This window comes from Strigops habroptila, chromosome 5 (assembly GCF_004027225.2).
Source record: "Strigops habroptila isolate Jane chromosome 5, bStrHab1.2.pri, whole genome shotgun sequence".
NCBI lineage: Eukaryota > Metazoa > Chordata > Aves > Psittaciformes > Psittacidae > Strigops > Strigops habroptila.
Genome location: NC_044281.2, coordinates 34,180,890 through 34,205,447, shown reverse-complemented (window position 1 = coordinate 34,205,447; position 24,558 = coordinate 34,180,890). Strand labels below are relative to the sequence as shown.

General features: G+C 40.7%; 1 protein-coding gene across 1 annotated transcript in view; it reads left to right on the top strand.

Moving 5' to 3' along the window:
- The first annotated feature begins 5,180 nt into the window (after window positions 1–5,180).
- ANK3 (ankyrin 3) overlaps window positions 5,181–24,558 on the top strand; it is a 373,667-nt gene continuing 354,289 nt past the window's right edge. Inside the window, exon 1 of the mRNA XM_032919982.1 lies at window positions 5,181–5,332. Coding sequence (XP_032775873.1) covers window positions 5,282–5,332 — 51 coding nt within the window. The 5' untranslated portion in view covers window positions 5,181–5,281. The remainder of the gene's footprint in view (window positions 5,333–24,558) is intronic.

Sequence of the window (24,558 nt, the reverse complement as noted above, 5' to 3'; positions counted from 1 at the left end):
CCTCATGAGAGTGGTGAAGAACAGGAGGCACTAGAAGGAAAGCTGTCTGAAGGAGAACAGCTCTCTTATGCAGGGGTCTGGCAGCCTTACTTCTCTTTTACATGTGAGCAGACTGCTCCATGAGCCAGCAGCATACAATGCTGTGATCTGTGCGAGGCAGTAATCCTCTTGACCAGTGCCTGAGGTGAGCCATTTAGCCTTTTCTGATACCTTTAGAAAAAATACAGGAGGTGGATGGCTTTGAGGTCTGTCTGATTGCCATTGCACCCAAACACCAGCATAACTGCTCCTCCCTTCACATCTGCTTTTGTGACTCTGCCTCCGTGCACAAATTGTGCTGGCTTAATCACGGGTAAGCAGCTGAGGCAAACTATTTTGCTACGGTCCCCACGTTGGGTGGACTAGCAGCCATGTACCAACACCCTACAGCAATGGAGAATGCCATTGTGTGCAGTGGTTTCCTTTAAGAACAGCAGAGCTTGCTTTTCTGTTAGTGCATGCTAAGAGTGCTCAGTGGCCATGACAGTGGGTATTGACCCAAGGCAGCTTACACCAATTTCAGCTTGTCCCTGTCCCTCTGTAGCACAATTGTGCATAGTATAACTCTGTGAACACTGACAGAGTGCTATGTGTTCCATGACCACACTCTCCACACTCACTTTCTCTGTCCCTCTTTATTTAACAGTAAGCTCTAGCTAACTTGCTTCTAAGGGAGAGTACACATAAGAATAGACCTATCACAGCATTAATTTGTCAAATATCAGTCTGCCAGTTCTGTCTACCTAGTGTTTTCCTCCCTCTTGCTGTTGTTTCCCTATCCTTAGGGTATAAATCATGTCTCCTTTCTGACTAGATAGGGCTTATCTCAGGTTGATCATTGCTTTAGACATGGCAGTAGCTAATGATACTGCTTGAAACGAGTGATACAACTATATTTGTATTGACTTTTGTGTTTGAAGGGATTTACCGTTCTGCTTTTAAAAATAGTAGCAGTGAGCCTGCAGACAACTGAGTAACAGATGAACAGAGATGTAAGGATGTGGGAATCCCTATGACTGCTGCTCCCCTTTACAGCAAAACATGGATCCAAGAGCAAAACCGAGGGAGAACTCAAAGGGAAACAGCAAAGGAACCTGGATGATCTTGATAAATGACCTTGACAATACATCATTAGTTATCATTTTATTCATATAAATGGGCAAAGGGCACATATATTAAAACCTCTTCGACATCCAAAACTTATGCTTGCTTGAAGTGCAGTGCTACTTGGGCAAGGCATATAGGAGCAGACCTACAATGCCTAGCTTGGATGAGAGTATTACAGTTGTATTCATGGCGAAGAACCCAGTGTAAAACTCTGAACTCCTTCTATGCTGAGAAAAGGGCAGCTGCAACAGTCAATATCGTCTTGTCTTTTGTATATTAATCATGTTCTCCTCAGCAACAACATCACTGTATGGAAGAGAAAAAGTGTATTCTGTCTTTTACATAATGATGTGATTAATAAAGGTCAACTGGCTCGTGAATATCAATGAGGGTATCTAAGATAGGTTGTGTTCATTGTACTCAGAAGCAGACAAATACAAACATTGATTGGCTTCTTTTACTATTTATTAAAATCAAAATATTAATTCGTTAATATGACAATGCGAAAGTACAGTCGGAGAGAGTTAGTAGCATTTAGGAAAGCAAGATAATATTAGAGGGATGATATCTCTTCAATGTATAGCTCATAAATTCTTATTATGCAGGATAGTTCCCAGTATCAAGAAACATAGAGAACCCTTCTGCTGTTCCTATCATGAGTTAGCATGTTGACAGGATGCAAGGAAGCAAAAAAATCCTGAGAACTATTGGAAATAAAGCAAAAGGATGCTTTTTTTTTTTGCTAAGCAAAAATCAGTCACTGTTTCCTGAATGTATGAATATAAATATTTTAAATGCATTGAAAGTACGTTAATTTAGGTTTCAATTATATTAAAGTATCATTTTCTGTAGCATATTGTGTGGAATGCACTAAACCACTTTACCAAAAAAACCCCAAACATTGATAGAATTACAATAATGAAAATATCATGAACCATCCCTTTGTTTCAAATAATGAAGTTGCAGATAGAAGCAAATGTCAGTGTGGTGGTTATTCATGGGTTATTCAGGTTATTTTCCTGGAGGAAACCTTGGCTGAATTTGAAATCAGAGGAAGTTTTACTGTGAAATTTGCAGCAGCACATGAAGAGGAGCGACACAAAAGCGCCGTGCGCAGGAGCTTATTGCAGGGAGCAGAGGGATGTGCACGGACCCCAGTGAGCGCATTGGGGTTGGCATCCAGGGGCCAAAACGTGCAATCACTGGATGTAGCGTCTGAAACCATTCCTCAGCTCTGGCTTTGCTGAACTCCTGCCCCACAGTAGGGAATGCTTCACTGTCACTGCAGATCTGCCTTTATCGTGGGATGCACAGCTGGTTGCATACAAACCCCTAGAGAAATACCTACAAATGCGCAACCTGGACTTTAATAATTGTAATTAAATGACAAAGGTGAACAGGGCATGTGTACCAAGCTGGGGGGGAAGCGGAGGAAGTGTCTTTTGTTTCTCTACAGCATCTGGGCAAAAAGCCAGACTTCACCAAAGTCGTTGGCAAAACTCCCATTAACTAGAGCTGGGCAAAGCTTTCACTCCTGATCCCTATAAAGCCAACCTTAGGAAAGGATGTCTGCTTCCTGATTTTAGTTTTTGCATTTCACATGGTTTACAAGCCAAGAAGAAAAATGGCAGAAGCCAATAAACTGCTTTTTAATTGCTGTTTGGATGCATGAGAGCAGGAGAGGTGCACTCAGCGTTCCTTTTGGAGTTCAGCTCTCAGCCCGCACGCAGGCAAGCAGTCCCCCACTGGACTGACCAGGCTGTAGGAGGCTGGTTTTGAATTAAACATGGAGGCCTGGTTAGCAAAGCCCTCCAGCTGAACAAGGCAATCTCAAGGCCCATTCGCTTAGGCTCTGTCCAAATTTAAGGCCAGTACAGCTGCAGCAACATAATTCTATCAGCAGCCTTCCTCAGGGGGAGACAATTATGCTAGCTAAAAATCTGTTTGCTGGTATAGCTGTTTAATTTCAACAACAACACTCTTTTTTCCAATTACCTCAGGTTTTCTCTGTGCTCCTGATCCGTTTATCCTTTCTTGTCTTACGACAACCACCTGCTACTATGCTCTATCAGATCAAGTGCACTGCAATAATACATTTAAATTCCAAGCCTCCAGCAGGGAAGCCTGACTTGAAAACTCTTGTGAAGTAATGGAAGTTAACTTTTTCTTCCCTCTGGGTATCATTCTAGCTGCCAAAAAGGAAGGTATACCCTCTCCAGGTGAGAACAGAGATGAGAAGAGTGAGGTATGTAAGCCTGTTGAAATGGACTCTGGGTTTATGTGTTGCACTTGAGTTTATTTAACAATTCCTCCTCCTATCAATTGTGAGAGTAGAATTACAAAACACTTTTCAAGTAAAAATGATTTTTTTTTTTCTTCTCCTTAAGGTGTTATTTTATAATCTGCACATTTTTTTTCAGTCTTTATAATTTTCCTTCCCAAAGAGCAGTGGAAGGTGGTATGCAGTGTGGTATGTGAGCCATGTAAAAATAGGGCGTGGCCCAGCCACAGAGCTGTTAATTGCCACTGCCAGTGATAATACTGCTTGCTGGTAAGTGCGACCAGCTTTGCTTCATGCTTTCTTGTAGCCAATGTGGGGGTTGTGATCCTTTTTTCCCCCCATCTTCTCTGGCTCCGGGTTCCCTGAGTGGGCCGAGGAAATGAGTCACATCCAAAATAAGCAGGATAAAGACATGCTGGGGAATTAGCTTCTCCGTATGAGACACAGCCAAGTTCTGTGGTTAAATATTTTTATTTGGCTCTATATACAAAGAAGAAAAGTATACATCTTATAGAGAAAGTGACAAGTTATTAGTTACATAGTATCAAGATGTATAAGTGCCTATCGTCAGTTTATACAGCTGGGTATTCCTTTGTAAATTGCACCTATAGCACCAAGACCCCCGGTAGTAAAAAGTAACTGGGTTAAGCTCTTACGAGCAATGTTTGTAGGTAAATTAGCATTTGTTGTGTTTAGCCACTGCTAACAGATAAATCAAGTTCTAATGAAAAGAGAAAAACAGGCTGGTGCATCAGAACAGGCTTTCAGGCAGGGAAGAGAAGTAAGATGACTGCATAAAGTAATTTAAGTCAAAACTAAATCTTAATTACTTTTGCAATACTTTCACAATTTCAAGTCCTGTAATAAAGCACACTTTAATAAGACTGATTCAAATATTTTTTCAGTGCTAAGAAAAAGTACAAGTAGAACTACTGGTTTGATCAATGCAGCAGCTCATATGTGGGGTTTGCATAGCCGTCGGCTTAGACTGGTATGGGGGAACACCACCCAGACTGACTCCGCCAGGCTGAAGAGCGTTATGAATACCAGCTGATCATCATCCCTAGGAGCAGCTCCCCATTGCACTCAGCAGGTGAGGTATTCTCCTGTTGCTTTTCAAGTGTAAGCAACTTTGGATTTACATTACAGTAAATACACTACACCTGTAGTACTCATTCTGAAAACCCAACGGCTTTAACCATGGTAAGCAATTCATTAGTGCCAAACTAGAGGATTTGGTTGGCTTTTTAATTTTGCTTAACAAACTTCAGCTGGGGTCCCCAAACCGCATCCTCCACAGCGATCTGCGCGCAGGAAGGAGCAGCAGCAGCCGCCGCCTGACCTGTCCTCGGGGCTGGTGTTCACAGCCGGAGGCCGCCGTTCCCAGGTAAGCCGCAGTTGCAGGCCGCCCGGCCGCGGCTGGGGGACTCCGGCAGGGCGCGGGTGCTCCCTGGCCCGTCTGAGCCCTCCAGTAGCCGCCGCCCTCCGGTTTTCCCGCGGGGGAGACGTCGCGGCGCTCCCCCCACGGCAAGGCACCTCGGTGCGGGCGGTCAGGAGTGCCGGCAGCGCCCGGCCGCGCCTACCGTCGAGGGCCGCAGCCGCCAGGCCGCGCCCCGCTGCCTAGCGACGGGGCGGGACGGCGGCAGCCCCCGGAGCGAGCGGCCGGGCCCGGGATCCGAGCGAGCCCGCCCCTGCCCTGCCTGCCGCGGGAGGAGAAGCACCGGCGGGGCTCGGCTCCACCTGAGAGGGGTGGTGGCGGCGAGGGGCAGGCCCGCCCGCCGGTGGGGGTGAGCCCGGGACGGCTCTGCCCCCGCGCTGGGCTAGGTGAGGAGAGGTGCCTGGGAGCGCTGCAACATGGCCTCCGCCTCCTCCTCCCGTCCCGCGGGACGGGGCGGCAGAGACCAGGTGAGCGCGCAGCTCTCGGCCCCGCACCGCTGCCGTCGGGCGGGCTGAGGGCAGGGGCGCCGGTAACTGGCGGCTCCTTCTGCTTTTCCTCCTTTTCTTCTCCTCCCTTCGCCTCCTCCCCTTCGCCTCCTCCCCTTCGCCTCCTCCCCTTCGCCGCTCCGGGGCAGAGCGGGGCCAGCGCCCGCCGGGCTGCGAGCGGCGACACCGACGGCGGCTCCGGGCTGCGGCGCGGATCGAGGAGGAGGTGGCTCGCGCTGCCGCGGTTGCTAACGGTCGCCGCCTGCCAGCGCCGTCCCGGGGGCAGCCCGCCCTGAGGGGAGCGGCGCTGCGCGGCCGGCTCGGTCCCCGCCTCGGCCAGGTGTGAAGGCTGACAGCTGGCGCGGTGAGCCGTCTTCCCCCGCCGCGAATGGGTGCCCAAGCCCCCTGGCCGGGCCCGGCCTGCCCCGCTGCCCAGCTCCGGACCGGCGGCCGCCCTACCCGGGCGGGAGGGTCGCGTTGCTCTGCCTCTCCTGGGCTCAAAGATGTCGAAAGCATCTTTTAAAGCAGCAGCGTGACCACACGTTAACGCTCGTGCTGTTAGGAATAAAGTGCTTCGACTCGCTGGTAGCGAGTTAGTGTACTGCATGTGCTTGGCTTGTCTGGCTTGCTTGTTTTTCACATCTCAGTTATGAATCAGCCATGCGCTTGTGGGATGGAGGCTGAGAACCCTTTTGAGTGAGGGCTGAAGTCTCCTCCATCCTCGCGTGGTGCCTGGACACCGATCCTGCGGGTCGCTGGTGGGGAATGTGGTGGCCGGCTTACACCCTGTCAGCTGGCATATCTGTGTCAAACCAGTGCTGGTTTTGCCAGCAGCAAGGCAGGTGAAGAGAAGGTGGTGTGGAAGGCTTCCTTGCAGTGTGGTGTGGGTGGCCATGGGTTTTTTTTTTTCTCCCTGTCCTCCCTCCACAGCGGCTAGTCCCAGGCCCCAGGGTCAGGCGAAGGAGCTTTGCTACTGTGTTGTGTGTCCCTTAGGTATTTGATGTGATCACTTTCTGGTTATCGTCCTAACAAATGCTGCCTTGTGTCACGAGTGAGTGGACTGGTCTGACATTTTTCCAGCTGAATACAAATGGCATAATCAACTTTAACTGTGAAGAACTGTGTTCTTGGGGCAAAGAAAGAGTATATTTTGGCCTGTTACACAATGTCTGACCAGCAAAATGACACTTCTCCCAGTAAAAGCAAGTTTTAAGGGATTGCAAAAGTATGATAAATGTGAGAGGGATTGTTTTGGGGTTTTTTTGTTGGCTTAGTTGTTGTTTTTCTTTGGACTATATGGCCAGAACTCCTGAAACTAAAACTGAAAACTAAGATTAAAGCTATAGTTAATCAGGGGTGCATAAGCTTTATCTTTTTTATTTTTTTTTTGTGAAGTTGGTATCTTTTGAATCATTAAACCTTCCTGCTTTTAATGCCACTTTTGCTACTACTTGAAACATTTAATATCCCATCTTCTCTGTCCAGTTGTCTCCTTTGTTGTAGAGCACTATGATTTCTCATGTTTCTCCCTCAAATCTGTCTAGTGTTCATGCTTTAAAATGGAGTGTAAATTAATGCCACAAGAGGACTGATCAACTAGAAGCAAAGCACTGCTCTGGCAGCCAGGTCCTCTTTAAGTTCTGGCTCAACAAGCTGCCATTCCCCCTACTCGTAACTTCTTCATTTCTCGAGACCTGTGTTTGAAGGAGAGCTCTTAGGATGTGAAGACAGCACTTCTTACTGTGGTGTTGTTGCTCTAGGCATTTTTTTCTTCATCTTTTTCAACAGTTGGCTCAAGGATAAATGGAGAAAATGTGACCTCTTGAGTGTTCACAAAGTGGGCAGCTTCCAGGCTTATCCTGAAAGATTTGTAATCTAGGCCATGTTGAAAGCCTTGAAGCACTGAGTCCTTAAAGAAGGTGACTGTTCTGTCTGCAAACTGCAGATGTTACATCTTGGGCTTGGAGTAGCCTCAGGACTGTTGGGGAGGCTCAGCTTTGTCCTCTGGACTCTGGTCTTTCAGACCATCAAGGGCAGCAGATTTCCCACTGTTTTGGGAAGACTGTTAGGTCAGGCTTTAAATTTTTAGGGTGTTGCTTTGTGTGGTGGGTTTTTTCAGCCACTTCCCCTCCCACCAAAGGATGGGAGTGTGTAAAATGCTCAGATGTTCAGACACTATTCATGCCCAGTGTTGGAAACGGGGACATGTTTTGAAACAGTGTTTTTAGTGAGTTCACAAAAAGCTTTTATGTTGTCACAAATCTCGCTCTGATGTCCTAGACACTTCCTGTGGGAAAATTGCTAATGCTCATTGCTTGACTTCTATTACAAAATTACACTGTACTATCATGGGCTGTTGCTATGTTGATACTTGCCAGCGGATAAGATTGGGGATTTTTGTTACTGAAAAAATTATCACCTCTCCCATCTTTTCTGGATACTAATTTATTGGTCACATGCCCCCTTCCTCCCCCTGCATTGTGCTTGTAGGTCATTGACACCGATGAGTTTTCTGAAGTGCGTGTGTCTGATCAGTTTACAGTACTGAAAGGGATTGTCTACAGCTTCTAGGAGATCTGACTTTGAATTTCAGAAATAAGAAACTTATGCTTTTTTACTTTTTTTTTTTTTTTTTTTCTTTTTTAAAACTTAGTTTTAAGTGGGGCATTGGTGGGAAAAGAGGAGACAGTGGTCATATGGTTGTGCAGGGGAAGAAAAAACCTAAACCGTTCAAATATGAAAGTCATGTTGTTCTCACATAAAAATGTACTGTTGAAGTAGAAAACTTATTACACAGAATAGGCTTTCAAGTGTGATCTGTAGGACCACAAATCCAACCATGGGTGCTCTGAAAAATGATAATAACCCTAAATTTTCTTCAGCCATTGAAAAATTTGGGAAGAGGTAGTCCTGTAGTTAAAAAAACCCAGAAACAAACCAAAACCCCCAAAACAAAACCACAAAACAATCAACCCCCCAAGTCCCTAAACTGTCTGTATAGTATACAGACCAGACTACCTGAGTCTCAATTCTAGATAAATGTTCAATATAGGCAAGTTCCTGCCACTGCTCTTTATTCTGGTTTTATCCTACTTTTTTATTAATTTAAATTTGCCTTTTTTTTCCTTTCCTCCAGACCAAGCTTCTTGGATTTCTGTTCTAACATACTCTGTTTCTCAAAATACAGCAATCTTGATACCATGTAGAAACTGCTGACATAAGAATGCAGTGGTTGATTACACATTCAAAATAATTTTTGACACTCTGTTGTCTGAAGTGTGAACATTTCCCATATATATTAGGTTTTGTTGACAATGCTACTTGTACTTCTGTTGGCATGGCTCTCGGTATGACAAAATAGGATGTGGCATGTTGCATTAATTCTGGGAAAAGCATGGGTTTGCAATCTTTAATTCAGGCAAAGTTTTATTAGCTCTTTGAGAGAGTTTGACAGTGACTTGGCCCAAGGAAGCTCTTTAACAAAAAAAAACCCCAAAAAAGCTCATGGCACTTGTTAACTTTTTCTAGATAGGAAGAGAGTGGCATAGAACCTGGGATGTGAAGGTAATAGAAAATACTTCTGTGGGTTTTATGCTTGCATTCTGAAATGCATAACGTTAAATAGGTATTTATGATGGTGACATGTCTAAGAAGGAAAAGAAGAGTTTTGAAGTTTGAATTTTCTGAAACAAATACTTCAAAATGGCTTCAAATGTACTTCAATGTCGTAAAGCTAACTTGGATTCCATGCCTTTCTTCCCTGAAAAAATTAGGCAAAATAGGAAATAATGTTGCCTTTTCTCTCTTAACCTAGGGAAGGGCAGGGGGAAAAGAAGGAACTCCAAACTGTTACTCTCATCTTCAGTAGTTAAGAAATGCCATAACTTTGCTACTGTTTTGGTAACTTGAATGTACTGTCTGATGGCTGGTGCTAATACCTTTTTCTCTCAACTGTTAATTAGCATTCACATAAAATACATAGGAAATAATAGTTGCTTGCACTGTATGTTTCTGTCATCCTTGCCATTTGGGATGCAGTATGTCTCTGTAGAGAGGATATGGCTCAGGCTGAGAATAATGGGTGAGAAGGATAAAGAAGAGAACAAAGGAAATTTCTTTATTAAAATATTGACTAGTGTGATGGTGAAATTCTGAGGAATTGCTTGTGTCAGTCACTGCCTCGTTTTTCACATAATGATTTTTTACTCTTACAGTCTTTGCCCAGGTTTGAGCAAACCCCATCCTGTTTAGTCTTGGAGTAGTGGATTATCTTCCTTCTACACTCTCTTGTGATATCCCACAAAAATGAATCTAGTATTAGCTACTTAATGATTGTAATTTCTTCTGTTAAATCCATGTAAAACTTCAGTTCCTACTGACTTGTTGAAGAGAAAAAGGTACCATATTTCCTTCAATCTCTTTAAAATTCAGAAAGTTATTCTCCAAGGACATACCTAGGTTGGTGCCCTTCAAAGGAGAAATTGTTCGAAGTTTCCATGTTATATCTGATGTATGCATCATGACTTTATTAGTAGGGATTATTGATTCTCTCTGATAATGACTTAGAAAACATTATGAGCTAATGAAAGGAGTTCTGTGTAGTATAGCTGTAGTCGGGTGCATTCATGGGCTGAAACCTTCCCATTTGCCCTGAGTGCTAGTGCTAAAGCAAGAGCTGGCTGAGCTTCTGCACTGATTTTCTGTATTGTTTTAAACAGGTTGTGATGACAGCTCCTTTCAGTAGGAGAAACTAAAGTAACATTCTGCAATGGCAGAGTAGTTGGTAACATGTGCATGTAATATGAGTACTTGTTTCTTATTGAGAGTCTTCATAGAGTCTTGATTTCAGGCTTTAAAGCCTCTGTGATAAAGCATCTATTTGGAAAGTTTTTTAAAGCAATCCTAATAGAGGTTATTTTCAGATAACTTGTGTAGAACAAAAGTAAGTTAGTTTTATGATCTTTGCTTGCTACTGTTAATAGTACTATTTTTAAGCATGTGTTTTTTATTTTCTTTTAAATAAAGGAATACAGATTCTCTAGCTTGCTTTATGAAAAACTAGAGAGTAGAAAGGTTATGAATGACCCACCCTGACCTAATAATCAACAGAAGTTCTTCTGCTTTTATTTTTTGTGGTGTCAGAATTTCTGCCTGTTACTGTGTTGAAGGTACTGATTATGCAGTTGGTAAGGAATCATCTAGCATTAGGAGGATGTTCAGGCAGCTGCATCTATTTTCCTTCTGGATTTGGAAGTTAGAAGTCTAAAGTGCTCTGTCCCGCCACAGAATGGGTGAGACACTGAACCACCCAAAAAGTGTCCATTTTCATAAAAACATTATATGTAAATGACTCGTTTGGTTTTGCCTCTATTTACTATTCTGTAGATTTTTGTTGCATGTCTCTCGCTCTTAAAACATTACCTGCTTTTCTGTTTCCGGTCCTAATTTTTTAGGGGGAGGGAGATTTTACTTAATTTCTCTTTCCCACCCTGTAATCTCAGACTCATTTCTGTCACTTTAATAGTTTAGTGCAGCCTCGGGCAACAGACCAATTTCTGTGCAGGTTCAGTTTCCTCAAAACAGCTGCTTAGCTGTAGGACTGGGTCAAGGAATATTCATCCTGAAATTGCTGGACTTAATGGGCAGAGAAATCTGAGTCATGCCAGAGAACAGATTTGACAAAGCTGAAAAATTGATCATTAGTTTTAGTCTTCCCTCTTCTTGCTGAGTCTGATCTATAAATAGAACCTATGATAGATTTTAAAAGCAGAAAAGTCAGGCTCTTTCAATGGGAAAGCAAGGCTCATGGGGGAGGGGATGAGCAGCAGAACTGCAGGTGCTGCTTATTGAGTACAGTTAATTTGAGTCTTTAAACTTTTCCTTGTTTCTTTACTACTTTCGCCTTATTTTGGAGCCTTCTGTTTGTGCTGTGGAGGAATCCCAAGAAGCAGACTGTTTTGCTTCTGTACTGCAGGACTGACCCTTTTATGAAGCTGTTTGGGGATTGAGGTGTAAAGTTTATTGAGGCAGTTGGGTGAGGAGGTAAAGAATGAGTCCTGTAAATGGGGAGGGAGAATTTTACAAGGCCAAGTGACCTTAGTATGCTCTTTAAATTCCGTCTTTGGGGCATAATAAAACACTAAAATCTGAACATAAAAGGTGGGTCAGCCAGCCTTCTGTTCTAATATCAATACTGTAGTCAGGGAAAGAAAAAAGACTTCTAAAAAAAGAGAGTCCTCTAATTATAGGTAGAAGTATACCATAATATTAAAAAAACCCTGGTTAATATGTAGTAATTATGTGATGGGCATTAAGGGAGAGGTTAATTAACTTGGCAAAACAGAGAGAGTAGTAGTGACTTTACAATAATCTTTGAAGGAAAAACTACAAAACTGTAGAAATTAAATTAAAAAAAGGGGGACGGGACATGACAGTATAAGTCTTAAAATTTATTTAAAAAGAGAAACTACATAGTGTGCATGGTGTGTTTTATTTTGGTGGTGTTTTTGGTTTTCTTTTGTTTTTATAGCTATCCTAGGCCATTTCTGTAAGTGACTATCTCATCGGAGATTAGATTTCAGGCACAGTAATTATGTTATTGCCACATATCTCAACTCATATGACTCCATTGTGTAATATCTGAGGTACATGAACTGGCACATATATCACGCAGAACCTTAAAGGCAAGCTGCCTTTAAGGTGTGCTAAGTGGTGAGGCAAAGGAAGTCAAAGATGGAAGATATTCTTAACAGCCTCTTAAAACACTTCACTTGAGAATATTACATGCACCTAGCCTTGCTCTTAAAGTTTTTGGAGATCTTAAGCATAATAGCTACTAAGATACTGTGTTAAAGTTTCATTGGGCTTTAAATTAGGAAAAGTTGAATATTCATGTGGCTTCTAAGTGTCTTGTCTTAAACCTTTTGTTATGTGTTTTTTAATCTGTACCATGTCTAAAGTTGTTGTTTTCAGTGTCCTTTTAGTATAATGTGGAGCACCTGCTCTATGCTCTGGCTGAGGTAGCATAGGCATCTTGGTTTTTATTCAACCTCAGTCTCTGTAATGGCATACTTTGCCTCATCACATTCATATTTTTGTGTAAGAATCTGCCTCTCTTTTTCTGCACAGCTTCATAAGCCTCTATTACTTTATTTGGGGAATTCGGGTCAAATTCTTAGGGTACAAGCTACTGTACCTGCAACCTGCTAAAGACTGGGCACAGGTCCAGTATGTTTCAGGATGTGGATTTGCTCTGTGATATTCATTTTTACAAGTAACGACTTGTTGTGCCACAGACATGACCCCATTTTGTAGGTGAACAGTCTATTGGTGTGACTCAATATTTTGTGTATCTCACAGGATGGCAGAGCCAATTTCCTTTCTTATTCTCCTCTATGCCTTGATTCTGCTTGCTCCTGTTCAAAGAATACTGCAGAGAGAGCACATAAGCATGTGTCTGAGAAGGCAAATTGTTTCACAGGTCATGACTTTGCAAATGCGTGAGTCAGACTTACCCTGGGATAGGAGCCTCTGATGGGAACAAGCTACAACGAATAAGAAAATCAAGAACCTCCTAAATGGCATTTGCCTCTTAAAAATTTTCTCTGTAGAACAGCAGCAACCAGTGCAGGGGTTTTACATTGAGGAGCATATGTATCTCACAAGGCTTAACCTGAGACTTGCTTAGTCTGAGACTTCGTACTTGTATCCTTGGTTGGGAACTCAACCTATAGCTTCAACATCTGGTTCCAGTGCCTTAATTCCAGATACCTGAAAACAGTAGAGCACTTTTTCTGTTGTCCTGTCCCCCCCGTTCCTTCTCCTTTGCTGCATCAAATCTACTGTGCTCTGGTTATCCTCGCAATCCTTTGTGAGAACCCCATCTGTTTACTGTCTTACTTCAGTTACTCTGTGAAATTACTTTAATTCAGTAGGGTAGTCTTGTTCTTGAAGTTATTGCTTTTCCTTATATTGATACAGATTTTTCAGCCTTTAGTAGTTTTGGTGTTATAGCTTACAGTGCAGTTTTGAGAAGTGTTTTGTTGCTGAAGTTGGGGAGAGATGGACTGTAGCAAAGTTGTGGCAGGGAGCAGGGCAAGTGCTTTGCTACCTGTTTTCGTTGCTGCAGAAGATGTTATGTAAAAACATTGAGACTTTCCTCTGATTTCAGTGATGTAATGTTTTGTAAATAAGCACTGTGTTGTTTAAAACTCAGATGTCAGAGGTAGCAAGCTAAATAAATTCAGAAACAATGTGACATGTCTAAAGACTAATACACTTTTCCAATGATCCTTATGTAGGAGCTAATCCTGCATTCTAGGGAAACACACTGGAAAACAGTATCTTTCTGGAAGGGTATGGAGAATAGTGTTTACCTGTGTTTGGTGTACTGGTTGGAAATGTCTGAGGCTAGCAATAAGAGGCTCAGTAAGTCCTAAATGAAGTTGCTTTATCAAGTCCTGAAAAACAGTGATAGTTTCAATATAAAGATAAGATATACAGTTTATTATTCTAATTGAGTCATAAATCAAACAAGCCCCCCCAAAAAAGGGGGGGCGAGGGAAGAATGCACATGCATCAGTCTGTCAGTTCAGCATACTTTCCTACGTGAGGCCTGCATTTCTTTTCATGGACTCCATTCCAGCAAAACTGCTTTGTGATCTTAGTCTTGATGTGGGTCAAAAGGGGAAGATTGTTAACATTCCTCCTGCCCCTCTCCATCACCATCAGCAGCTCTCTGTGGACATCAGTCCTTTGGGTTTATGTGGGAGAGGACAGTGGAATTTTGTGCTGCTTGTAATCACTCTTCCAAATACTTATCTCAGTCTGCATCTCATCTGGACAATAACTCAGCTGCCTATTTTTGATGATTATTATGAATTGATTTATTAATTGGAATGCCAACACTGCTGGCATACTAGTATTTTCAGATTTTATCAACACTTATGTGCTCATCAAGAAGTCTGGCACAGCTAAAGAAACAGTTTTTCTTCAAGAGAATCGTAATTCTAGGCAGGGTTCTCTGTAACTGTCCTTTAAAAGTTGTCTTGCCCTGGTTGACAGCTTTAAAATTGTTGCTTATCTGCGTGGCTCTTTCTCCCCGCTTTAATGATTGTGCTGTATTTGTTCTGATACTAGTATAGTTCCACTGTGACAGCTTTGGTTCTACAAGATAGAAACAACTACATTTTTGGCTAAATTTGAACAGCTTTGAAATGGAAGTGTCCTTTGTTCTGCAAATGAGTTATACTGGATTGTTATAAGCAGTTTAGAATTGCTTGTTACGGTGATACAAGTAGGTAACAACATGCCTCTGAAAAGATTAAGGACCTTTCGTTTTATGTTGCATTTGTTCCAATCATCATAATTCTAATGAAATGCCTGTTTCTTTCCTGCAGTCTCTTTCCCTTGTCCTTAATGTGTCCATCTTGCTAAAGAACTTGTTAAAGAACGTGGCGTTGTTGAACAATATTCCCTTGTTCAAACTGGAACAAAAGAAAATATAATATTCAGTAGTGATCTTCAGCTTGAAAAGCAAATGTACAAAGATCATTAACCTCATACTGAGCTCAAATATATTCCCTGCTGGGGGGGGGGAGGGGAGAATATGCCAAATATGATTATTGCAAAGGTTACATACTGGGGAGAAAAAAGCTTAGAAACAGAACCTCTTTTATAGATAACATATAGAGAAGAGGATATGTAAATGTAAAAAGATGCTAATAAGTAACAGCAAATTCCATATAGCTTGTGCATTTTATGGTTAATGTTTCTTTTATGTCTTGCTTTTACTACAGTTAACAAAACTAGTGTATTAAAATGGAAGAGTCTAAAGTAATTTTATTAAGTCAGCTGCACGGTGTGTTTAACTGGACTGTGACATTTAAGCAACAAAAAGGAGTATCATTCAGATTGCTCCATGGAAGAAGTAATTTTCTTGGGCACCTGTAATTTCATCATCTGCTTATTTTTGTGCCAATTCCACATACTACAGATGATTCTGGCAGTTTAGCGTGATAAGCATGTTATGCTTTCTGCATGAAAGACACTAGTATCTGAAAAAAACCCTTCAATACTAGTGTAAATAAACCACTTGAATGTTTTGGTTTATTATGTAAAACCCATGTGTTTTTGTGACACTTGTTGCTGATGTGAGCATAGCAAATCCAGCTGTACTAGTAACTCAAAGTCATCGTTAGGGGTGTGTGTGTTTGTGTGTGTGTTTGTGTGTGTGTTTGTGTGTGTGTTTGTGTGTGTGTTTGTGTGTGTGTTTGTGTGTGTGTTTGTGTGTGTTTTTTTTGTTTTAAGCTAAAACAATATGCAATACTATTCAGTAGAACTCCAAACTTTAAGAACCTTGGGAAGCACTGATATAAGTTGTGTATTAAGTATAATATAGGAACAATTTTGACCTTCACACATTTTAGTGAGTTTCGTATAGCAGATTCTGTTAAAGTAACAATAGCGCAACAGCTGAGAAATAGTAATCAATTCTCCTGCAACTGTCTCCAACTAGAGGATGAAAAGAAAGTGCTGTGTGACTGCTGCTATATGTGATCGCTTCTCTTGGCTGAAACAAAAAATACATTCCTGTTTTTTCTTAGCAATATTTCTATTAAAAAGTTGCATATTTGTATTGAATAGAATCATGGCCTTTAGTTGTTGTCATCCATACTTGCCACAGTCACTAGTTTATGCCTTCCTCTACTCTGTACTATGGCAGAGTCTGTATGGTTAAGGAAATAGAATTGGCTCTATCCCTTGGGTGTGCAGAGCTGCTAAATATTTTGACCTCTTGTAGGTGATGAACGGCAGTAGCTGTCACCAGGGTTTGAAAATATGTGGTTCCTCTTAATAACAGACCTTAAGACTATAAGATCCTATTATTAGTGGAATACTAATGTAGGTGTTATAATGGCCAGGGAAAAGAGTGGTGGCAGTATTGAGGATTGACAGATTTATTTATTTATTTATTTATTTATTTTAATTCATGCCTCTCTTGAGAGCTGATTGGAAAAAAGAATGGGATGAAATGTAGAGCAACTTGTCAGAGCTGAAATTATAGAGTTGAAATATTTAGAAGAATAAGTGATTAATATATATACACACTTTTTTATATGTAAAATCTATTTTAAATTGTATATGTATTTGAGGTTTGCATAATAACAACTGGGAAAGAAGTGTTACAGAGACATGAAACAAAAGGAGCAAGTAACTAGTCAGTACATGTGGCCAGATGCTAGGACAGTAATATTGGTAGGAGGTCCCAGCAGCCGAAGTATTTCTACTATAATGATGTTGGTGCCTGAAACTCTGACTCCATGTGCTGCTATCTGTCCTGTTGGCTTGCATGTTTGTCAGCCACATTGCAGGAGTTTCAACCTAGAATACTGGTGTCTGTTAAGGAAGGAAGGGAAGGAGGGGGTCTGTGGAGCATGGCCTCTGGAAGGTGAGACATTCAGCAGAAGATGGGGTAGAAGATGAATTAATCTGAGTCTTTCCTGTCTATCAGTGGTACCTTCAGCAGTTCTGAGCATGTCGTTTGCTAGCACTTCTGTCAGGTCCTGAGTGTTCAGTTGCTGGTTTTGGCAAGGTCCGTCCCATACAGATGCTGTCTTCCGTGGTCGCATGGAAGCTTTATTGATAATTTTTGCTGCTTGTGATGCAGGTGTTATTGTTTCCTCTGTATACCTAAATGTGTTTGGCTGTGACTACAATTAGTCTGGAACAGAAAGCTGGTCATTAAGAAATAGCCTTATATTTAATGAACTATGCCAAACAAAGCTTGGGCTCAAAAACCTGCCGACATTGATAGAAATCTTAAACCTGATTATAGGTGCTAGAGTGTCTCTTTATCTGACATTATAGTAACTTTTCTACTTCAACATCAGTTTTTTGTTCACTTTCATAACTATTAGGTAGGTAATGACAAAACTTGCGCTGCTTGGTGGAGGTCTCTTTGAGAAAGGCCATCCTTGAATTTGTTTTGCTAGGAATCCACCAGCTTCTAGTGAAATGCAACACTTGTGCTCAGTGGAGTAAGATACAGTCTTACCTTCCTAAACCCACTGAATGTCCTTCCAATAAAACAACAACCAGAAGAAGGGAAAAAAAAAACCAAAAACAAAACAACAAAAAAACACACACACAAAAGCAAACAAACAAAACAAAAGCCACTAAACGAACAACATTCCTTCACTGAGGACAGACTCACTGGAATATGTAATAATGAGCAAATGCTTTTATTAAAGCCACCATACTGCACACCTGCTAGCTGTAAAAAATGAGTTTAATTTGAAAATGGTTCCACTTCACTACCAGTTAAACCTTTTAAGAGCAAAGAAATTAGGTAGCAATATATTGCTTATTCTTTTTTAATGTATGTCTTAATGTAGTCTAAGGATGTTTTACTCTGTATTCAAACTCAGAGGTTGTTATTCCTTATGAAAATTGTGATTTATATTTAAATAACAATTACTAAAGCATGTGTTGCACTAATTTTTCTCCTTTACCTGTCCCCTTTCACAGCTTGGGTAGGGATGGATCTATATCAAAACTGGCCTTGTTTTGATGTTAGTCAGCAGTAAAACTCTTGTTTATCTGCTTTCATTTCTTTGACATGGCTAACTGGTAATAAATGAGCACAGTGCTCTTCAAGTGGGACTCAGCGATGTGTGCATTCATGTTTAAAGGATTAGCCAAGTAGAAAATTGCATGCTCAGTAGAAAAATAAATTGAAGAGGGTAACATTGTGATATTAATCTTTACTAAATTGTAATAAAATGCTTTGAAATGGAAGAAACATGTGTTATGATGTATTTTGCTGCTAGCAGAAAGTTCTCCAATTTGCATTTGTATAGAAACAGTTCTTGTCCTGTGCTTAATTAGGTGAACAAGTGAAAATAAGTCTTGCAATTCAAAATTTACGGAATGTTTGGAGACTTGCACTCAGTTTCTGGTTTGGAAATATTTTAAATGTATGAACTTCAAATATCCTAGGTATTCTCTCCCTTCTTATTGCTTATCCCCTCCCACCCCAACACTTACTAGGGAGTATCACGTTCAAACAAATGCTTTTGGCATGTTATGTGTTTTCCCAGTCTCTTCAGGATTCTTTAGGATCTTTATAGTTTCGGTAGGAGTAATAAACTATCCAGGACTGCACTAACTTTGGCATATTTTCCATAGCTTCTAGGACTTGCTGAACATCAGTTGAGTTCTAAACTTCAGGGTGCCTTGGGGCACAAATTACAACAGCCTAAACACAATGATGTTTATGGTCACAAACTGCTCAGGTATATTCTCTAATGCTCACTCTGTCATGATTGCAGGGCAATCTGAACTTATTGTGTCAGAACACTGGATATTTAGGTCAAATATTCTTGCTTTTATTCCTCAGAAGGATTTTGCAGATTACAAGAAGATTTGAAGATTTTGCAGGCCTTAATGCTGAATTTATTACATTTTGTGGCCCAATAGCTGAGAGTGATCTTGGATGGGGTCTCTGCCCTGTAAATCCCTGTGATCAGAGTTTGTCTTAAATTACAATTGATCACTAAACATTTTGTGCTTAAAAGCAATAATTTTATCTTAACAATAGATATCCCACACTGTCATAGAGGTACCAATACTTCTCAAAGTCCAAGGGTTCCTAGGGATAAACTGTGTGTCTCTGCATTCAACTGATTTCTGTAACTGAGGACCTTTCATCTGTAGCAATGCTTCTTTAGGTGCCTACAGGGATTTTTGACTAGTGTGTGGAAGCTCATACCAAACTGATTAGAAGCAGGCTTAGGAAAGAGTCAACCACAGGAATGGGACTTAGATTGTAGGCATGGAACTGGAATGCTGAAGGAATTGCACCTGTTATGTGCCAGGCAAGAGTAAGATTAGAAACAAAGCTAAAGACCAGTAAGTGACAAAGCTGGTATTATAAAGTAGGGTGCAGGGGACGCAAGCAGGACTTGACTGGTGTGAGGGAGCATGAGAACTGTAACAGGGAGGAGAAAGATCAGACTTGTGAGTGCAACTGTAGGTGAAGACACTCCTTCATGTTAGATCTCGCTCATGTGCTGGGTCTTGGTCTCCTGGCACCTGTGTTTGACAATGGCCAAATTGTCCAGATAGCATCTGGCAAGCCTGACACTTATCTGGACCTTTACAGATGTGTAAGACAAGGTCGAAGTCTTTTGAGCCCTTTAAAGACATGGTTCTATTTTTGTGTGACTTGGTCTCTAACATCATCGACATTATGGGATTTTCTTCTATTTGACATAAGTTTAAAATAGTAGCCAACATATGTATGAAGATTTAATTTAATGGTCTTCTATTGTAGAGCTGTTGATTGTGATATGTTCCTGTTGAAATGTTTTAATTGCATTCTGATTTTGGATCATATGCAATACTGAGATTAGCAACTCCCCCCACCCCAGCTAGCATTTTGCAGTGTAAGTCAGATCCAAATACCAATGTCTAGGAAAATGAAAATGTGGTGTAGAGTGTTTGGTTTTTATTTGTGTGTGGGTTGTTTGTTTTTTTTGTTGGGTTTTGTTTTTGGTGTTTTGTCCTTTTTTTTTTTCCTCTTTTTTTTTTTTTTTTTTTTTTTTTTAGGCACGTTGTTTCTGGTCCAATGAAACTTAAACTTAAAATACAGGTGATTGAGTGTTAGGATGTGCTGTCAGCCAAGGTGAAACACTTCAGGATTAGCAGATGGACTTTGTTCTTTGATTGAGAAACCAGGAGGTTCTAGGCATTCCTTCCTGTGAAGGAACCCTAGAGTTTCCACATCAAAAAATGAGGCGCTGTTTTGAGAGAAGCAACAACATTGTTTTACTTGCATTTTTGCTAACACTCAGGTTTGAAAGGCAGAACACAATGAGTTTCTCCTGTGGTAATGTGGGAAGTAAAGTTTAAGATTTTGCCTGCAAATTGTGTGTCAGAGATTTCATAGTTTACTGCTACCCCAATGCACTGGATGTACCGGGGTGAGAAGAATCCAAGCAGAATGTTCTGAGAGATGCCTTAAAAGAAACTGAAAGAGCAGCTGGTGTCAACTATAGCCCCAGTTTGTGTTTTCTTGTTTGGTAAGCCTATTACAAACCTTGAACTTTAAATTTCCATGGCAAGAATAGAGTTGCTATGCTCATTGATGTTTAAATAGTGTCTGAAGCAAATGCAAATGGGCCTGACAATTTTTGGGTGCTTTCACTTCCTTAGAAGTGACAAACACAATGGATGTGATATTAATGAGGAACTTTCCAGGTAACTGCAACCCAAAAGAAGTAGGAAAATCCCAGACCTGGGGAATGGGACCCGGGCTTCTTTTTTTTTTTTTTTTTTTTTTTTTTTTTTTTTTTTTTTGTGTGTGTGTGTGTCTCCCTCTGTCTCAACAGTCTGTTTGAATTCAGGCAGCCCTAAAAGAACAGCCAGAGGAGAAAAATCTGTGCGCTGAGAGCCAGCCTGATACAGGACATGCAGCAGGGATAAAGCAAGAACCTACAGTTTTGGCGTAAATCAGGTCATGGTGGACTTCAGCCTTAAGATTTAGAGAATAAACAACATTAAATGATGTCTTGTGGTAAACTTTGCAACTATATCACAGACAGATGCTTGAGACTGCTGGCTTAAATTGTTTATCAAGCCTTAAGAAAGTTTTTTGCTGATCTTAACCCTATTTAATAGGTCAATAGAGAGACAGACTAGAGTCCTATTTTGCAAATAGACCTTGCTGTTCAAAGTAAGTATGGTCAAAGAAACACCTAAAATCGTGGTGGGCAGAACTATATAAATCTGATTCCAGATTTCTGGAGTCACTTTGTGAAAATTGTGTTTGGTATGAAACTAAAGCTTTGCCTAGACTGTCATTTAGTAAGCTTCTTTCGTTTTAAGTCACAATACAAATTTGCTAGAGGAGAGAGGATGGTAGGATCCTTCCTCCCACTGTTAACTTCATGTAGTGCAGTGCATGGGCTCAGGTCCTATGATGTGAATTCCTTCCCTTTCCTTTTTGTCCTGTAGTTCTAGACATCACTGGATACGGCTAAGTGAATGTGTGTATTTAAGTGTGTAAACATACACTACTCCTAATTGTTCCTAAGGTATAAATGACCATTTGGCTTGAATTTTAAGAATCTAAAGTTGTGCTACATGATCAGGTATTAATGACTTGCTGCAGGTGGGCTTGGATCTAGGAAGAAGGCAGGTTTTACCTCTTCGCAAACTGACCTTTTCCTGTATGCACACCTAGACAATCGGTTCTTTTCCAAGACTTCTTGCCCATTACGGTCTTTTTATAGAGTAGGGAGAAGTTCTTTTATTTACTCTTCTGTGTGTGTGTGGAGGTTCTTCTGTAGTTTGGATCTTTGTGCAATAGCAGAAATACAAATTGTTAGTCTGTTTTTGGTGTCTAGTAGTCTTGTACATGATTTCTCTCCAGGGTGTTTCCAAAACTGTTTCCTTTGCTCAAAATAAGTGGTTTTATTCAATGTCATCAGGATGGGACAAACAAAGTAAAAGGTTTCCTTATATCTTCTTAATATTTCTATAGTGTTACTAAACAAAAGAACATCAATGATGTTAGTATTGGCAAATCTTGACCACTTTCTTGGTGAATAATTGGATAAGGAAGACCTCTAAAAGGAGAACCTGTAAAAATAGTTGGATGTTTCTGCAGCGTATGGATTGTTTGAATTAGAGATAAGAAGAAACTCAGCATGATCACTGATGAATGCCAGCTTAAATAAAGGAGTGGGTGGGGAAAGGCTAAAAATTTAGCCATCTAACCTACCAAAGAGGAAGTTGTAATCCCTAAGTTTTTATGTAAACAGTTATACTCATTTCTGTAGTGTATATCTTGAAGTGAGAGGACAAATATGAGGCCTTGTTTCTTTTGGACTGCTGTAGGATATTTTATTTTTCTGTGAAGGGGGTTGACTGCACCCTGAGAGTAAAATGAAATCAGAAACTATCTTGCTCCAGAGGCCACAGAAGCTGAAAAATGGGAAATGCTTGTCATGTATCGGTGAGACAAGGTTCCTTAAAAATGGGAACTATTTTTGGCATAAAACTGCAAAGATGGCAACAGCTATTTTATCCTAAATTTAAGACTTTGGCCTTAAGCTATTTTACTGTGTGTGGATCTTGCTATATTAGGTCTGGTCTATTTTTCATATAATTTAACCTAATTCCAAATAATGCTGAGAGTTCCTTCCAACAGCTTCATGAAAAGGCATATCACCAGAAGTGATTCAAACGAATGCTATATATGCTTTGTCAAGTCAGGCTTCCAAGAATCAGCTTTTATGAGAGAAGAAGATAATATATATGCATTTCTATACTTGCCAACTATTCTCACCTCCCCAGTAATTAATTTGGGCTAATCTTATTCCTTTTAGTCACAGGATTTTGGGTCTCACTCTTCTGAGAAAGTGAGCAAAGAGGAATACAATATAGAAAGGGATTTGAGAAGCAAATTCTTTGGGGGTCTGTTGATAATGCTCATAAAATGTAAGCCCAAATAACATCTTGCATTTGGTTTACAGAACTCAATGTCTATGACATCCCCAAGCGTCGGAAATAGAGTAAGTTCTTTCAGGACCTGTGTGGACAGTTCTGTATGCTGAAGATTTTATGATCTAAGAAAATTCTGTAGATTGTATTTTTTGTTACAGTTCTATTTGCAGGCTAATTTCATCTGAAGAGTTTAGCTATATTTTTATGTGTAAATTTAATGATCATGATCTCTTGCCTAGAAGTCATCAAGTGTGGATTGTCAACTACAGAGCCACCAGCATTCTTGCAGGGCTAAGTCTTTAGGTGAAAACATAAACTGCAGGATAAATGCTGCCTCAGCTTCCACTTTTTTTAACCTGATTTTTCTCATTCAAGTTTATTGTATTGTTTCCTGAATAACTATTCAGAGCCTGGAGTGGATGCTTAATTTTACACTGAAATTAATGGCTTCTGGATTACTTTCTACTCTTTTCTGCAGCATCCCTCAGTACAAATAGCTGCTTACTTCCTGACAAGAATAGCAGAGTAAAAGAATTGCTACCCAATTAATACTAATATCATGCTGTTTTCTTGCTTTTGGCTGTCTTTCAGGAAAGTACCTGAGAATATTTGCTTTCTGTTGGAGTGTAGCACCTGATGAATTGTTCTCCAGAACAGAGATATATTCCTGAACTGGACCCAGAAATTAGTAGCAGTGTTACAAGTGTCAATTGTTGTCTTCCTGGAAGATTCAGTGTAAGATGTATAAAACTGAACTGAAATCTTAAAGCTGAAGTTAAAGCACAAATGTTGTGCAGAGTTCACTTAATGAATAATAGGGCTGTTAATCAGTTACCATAAGGAAGTTTGGTTCAACTAAGTATTATAGGCATGAAAAGTTCTCTACTATATTTTTGCTATTAAATCTTTCCAGCAGAGAATGAAAGGAGAGAATTTACTCTTTATTCTCAAAGCATAAATTATTCCAGAGGTAGCAGGTTGAACAGCTCCAGGACTTGGAAATTACAAGTTCCTTTTATTGTTGTTTGTTGCTATAAGTTTTGTTGGTCATTAGGTATGTAGAGGAACTGCTTCATGTGAATACTTTGTAGGTTGTTGAATCACAGTGCCAACATACAGCCATTCAGCTAAATCACTGTTTAGCCTTGCAATTGTTTCTTTCAGGGAGGAATTGCAGGTGGGAGGTTGAAAGTTCAGGGTAATTATTTCTCTACTGTGTTGAAAACAACTTCTGTACGTATTGTATGCACTTGCCTCTGAAGTATAAACAGCTTATACTATCGAAATATTTTGGTAAAGCAGTGAAGGTATTGAAGGAAGGGTGTGATCTGTAGCTGTTTAAGCTTCTGTATTTGGTTGAAGGAGAACTATTATTTCATTTCCATGTACACTTAATTGATTCAGCTCTAAACCTGGTGCTAAACCGATGTATGGATTGATCTAATGTATGGGATCTGAGATGCAAAGTATCTTTATTTGCTAAGTGCTCCACAGAGGCTGAAGTTGTGCAGGTATAAAGAGCTTTTTTGGTAACCCAGCTTTTCTGTGAGCAGGTTGAGGGGAAAAGCTGTCAGCCTGGCTGGTAGTTGCTTCTGTTTCTGTTGTCTGTGTCCAGCAGATTTGCTGTTTCCCACAGCCTCCTCCAGTTCACCTGGCTGTTGTCATCAGCTTGGCTGGGGAGGCAAGAGCCACAGCCA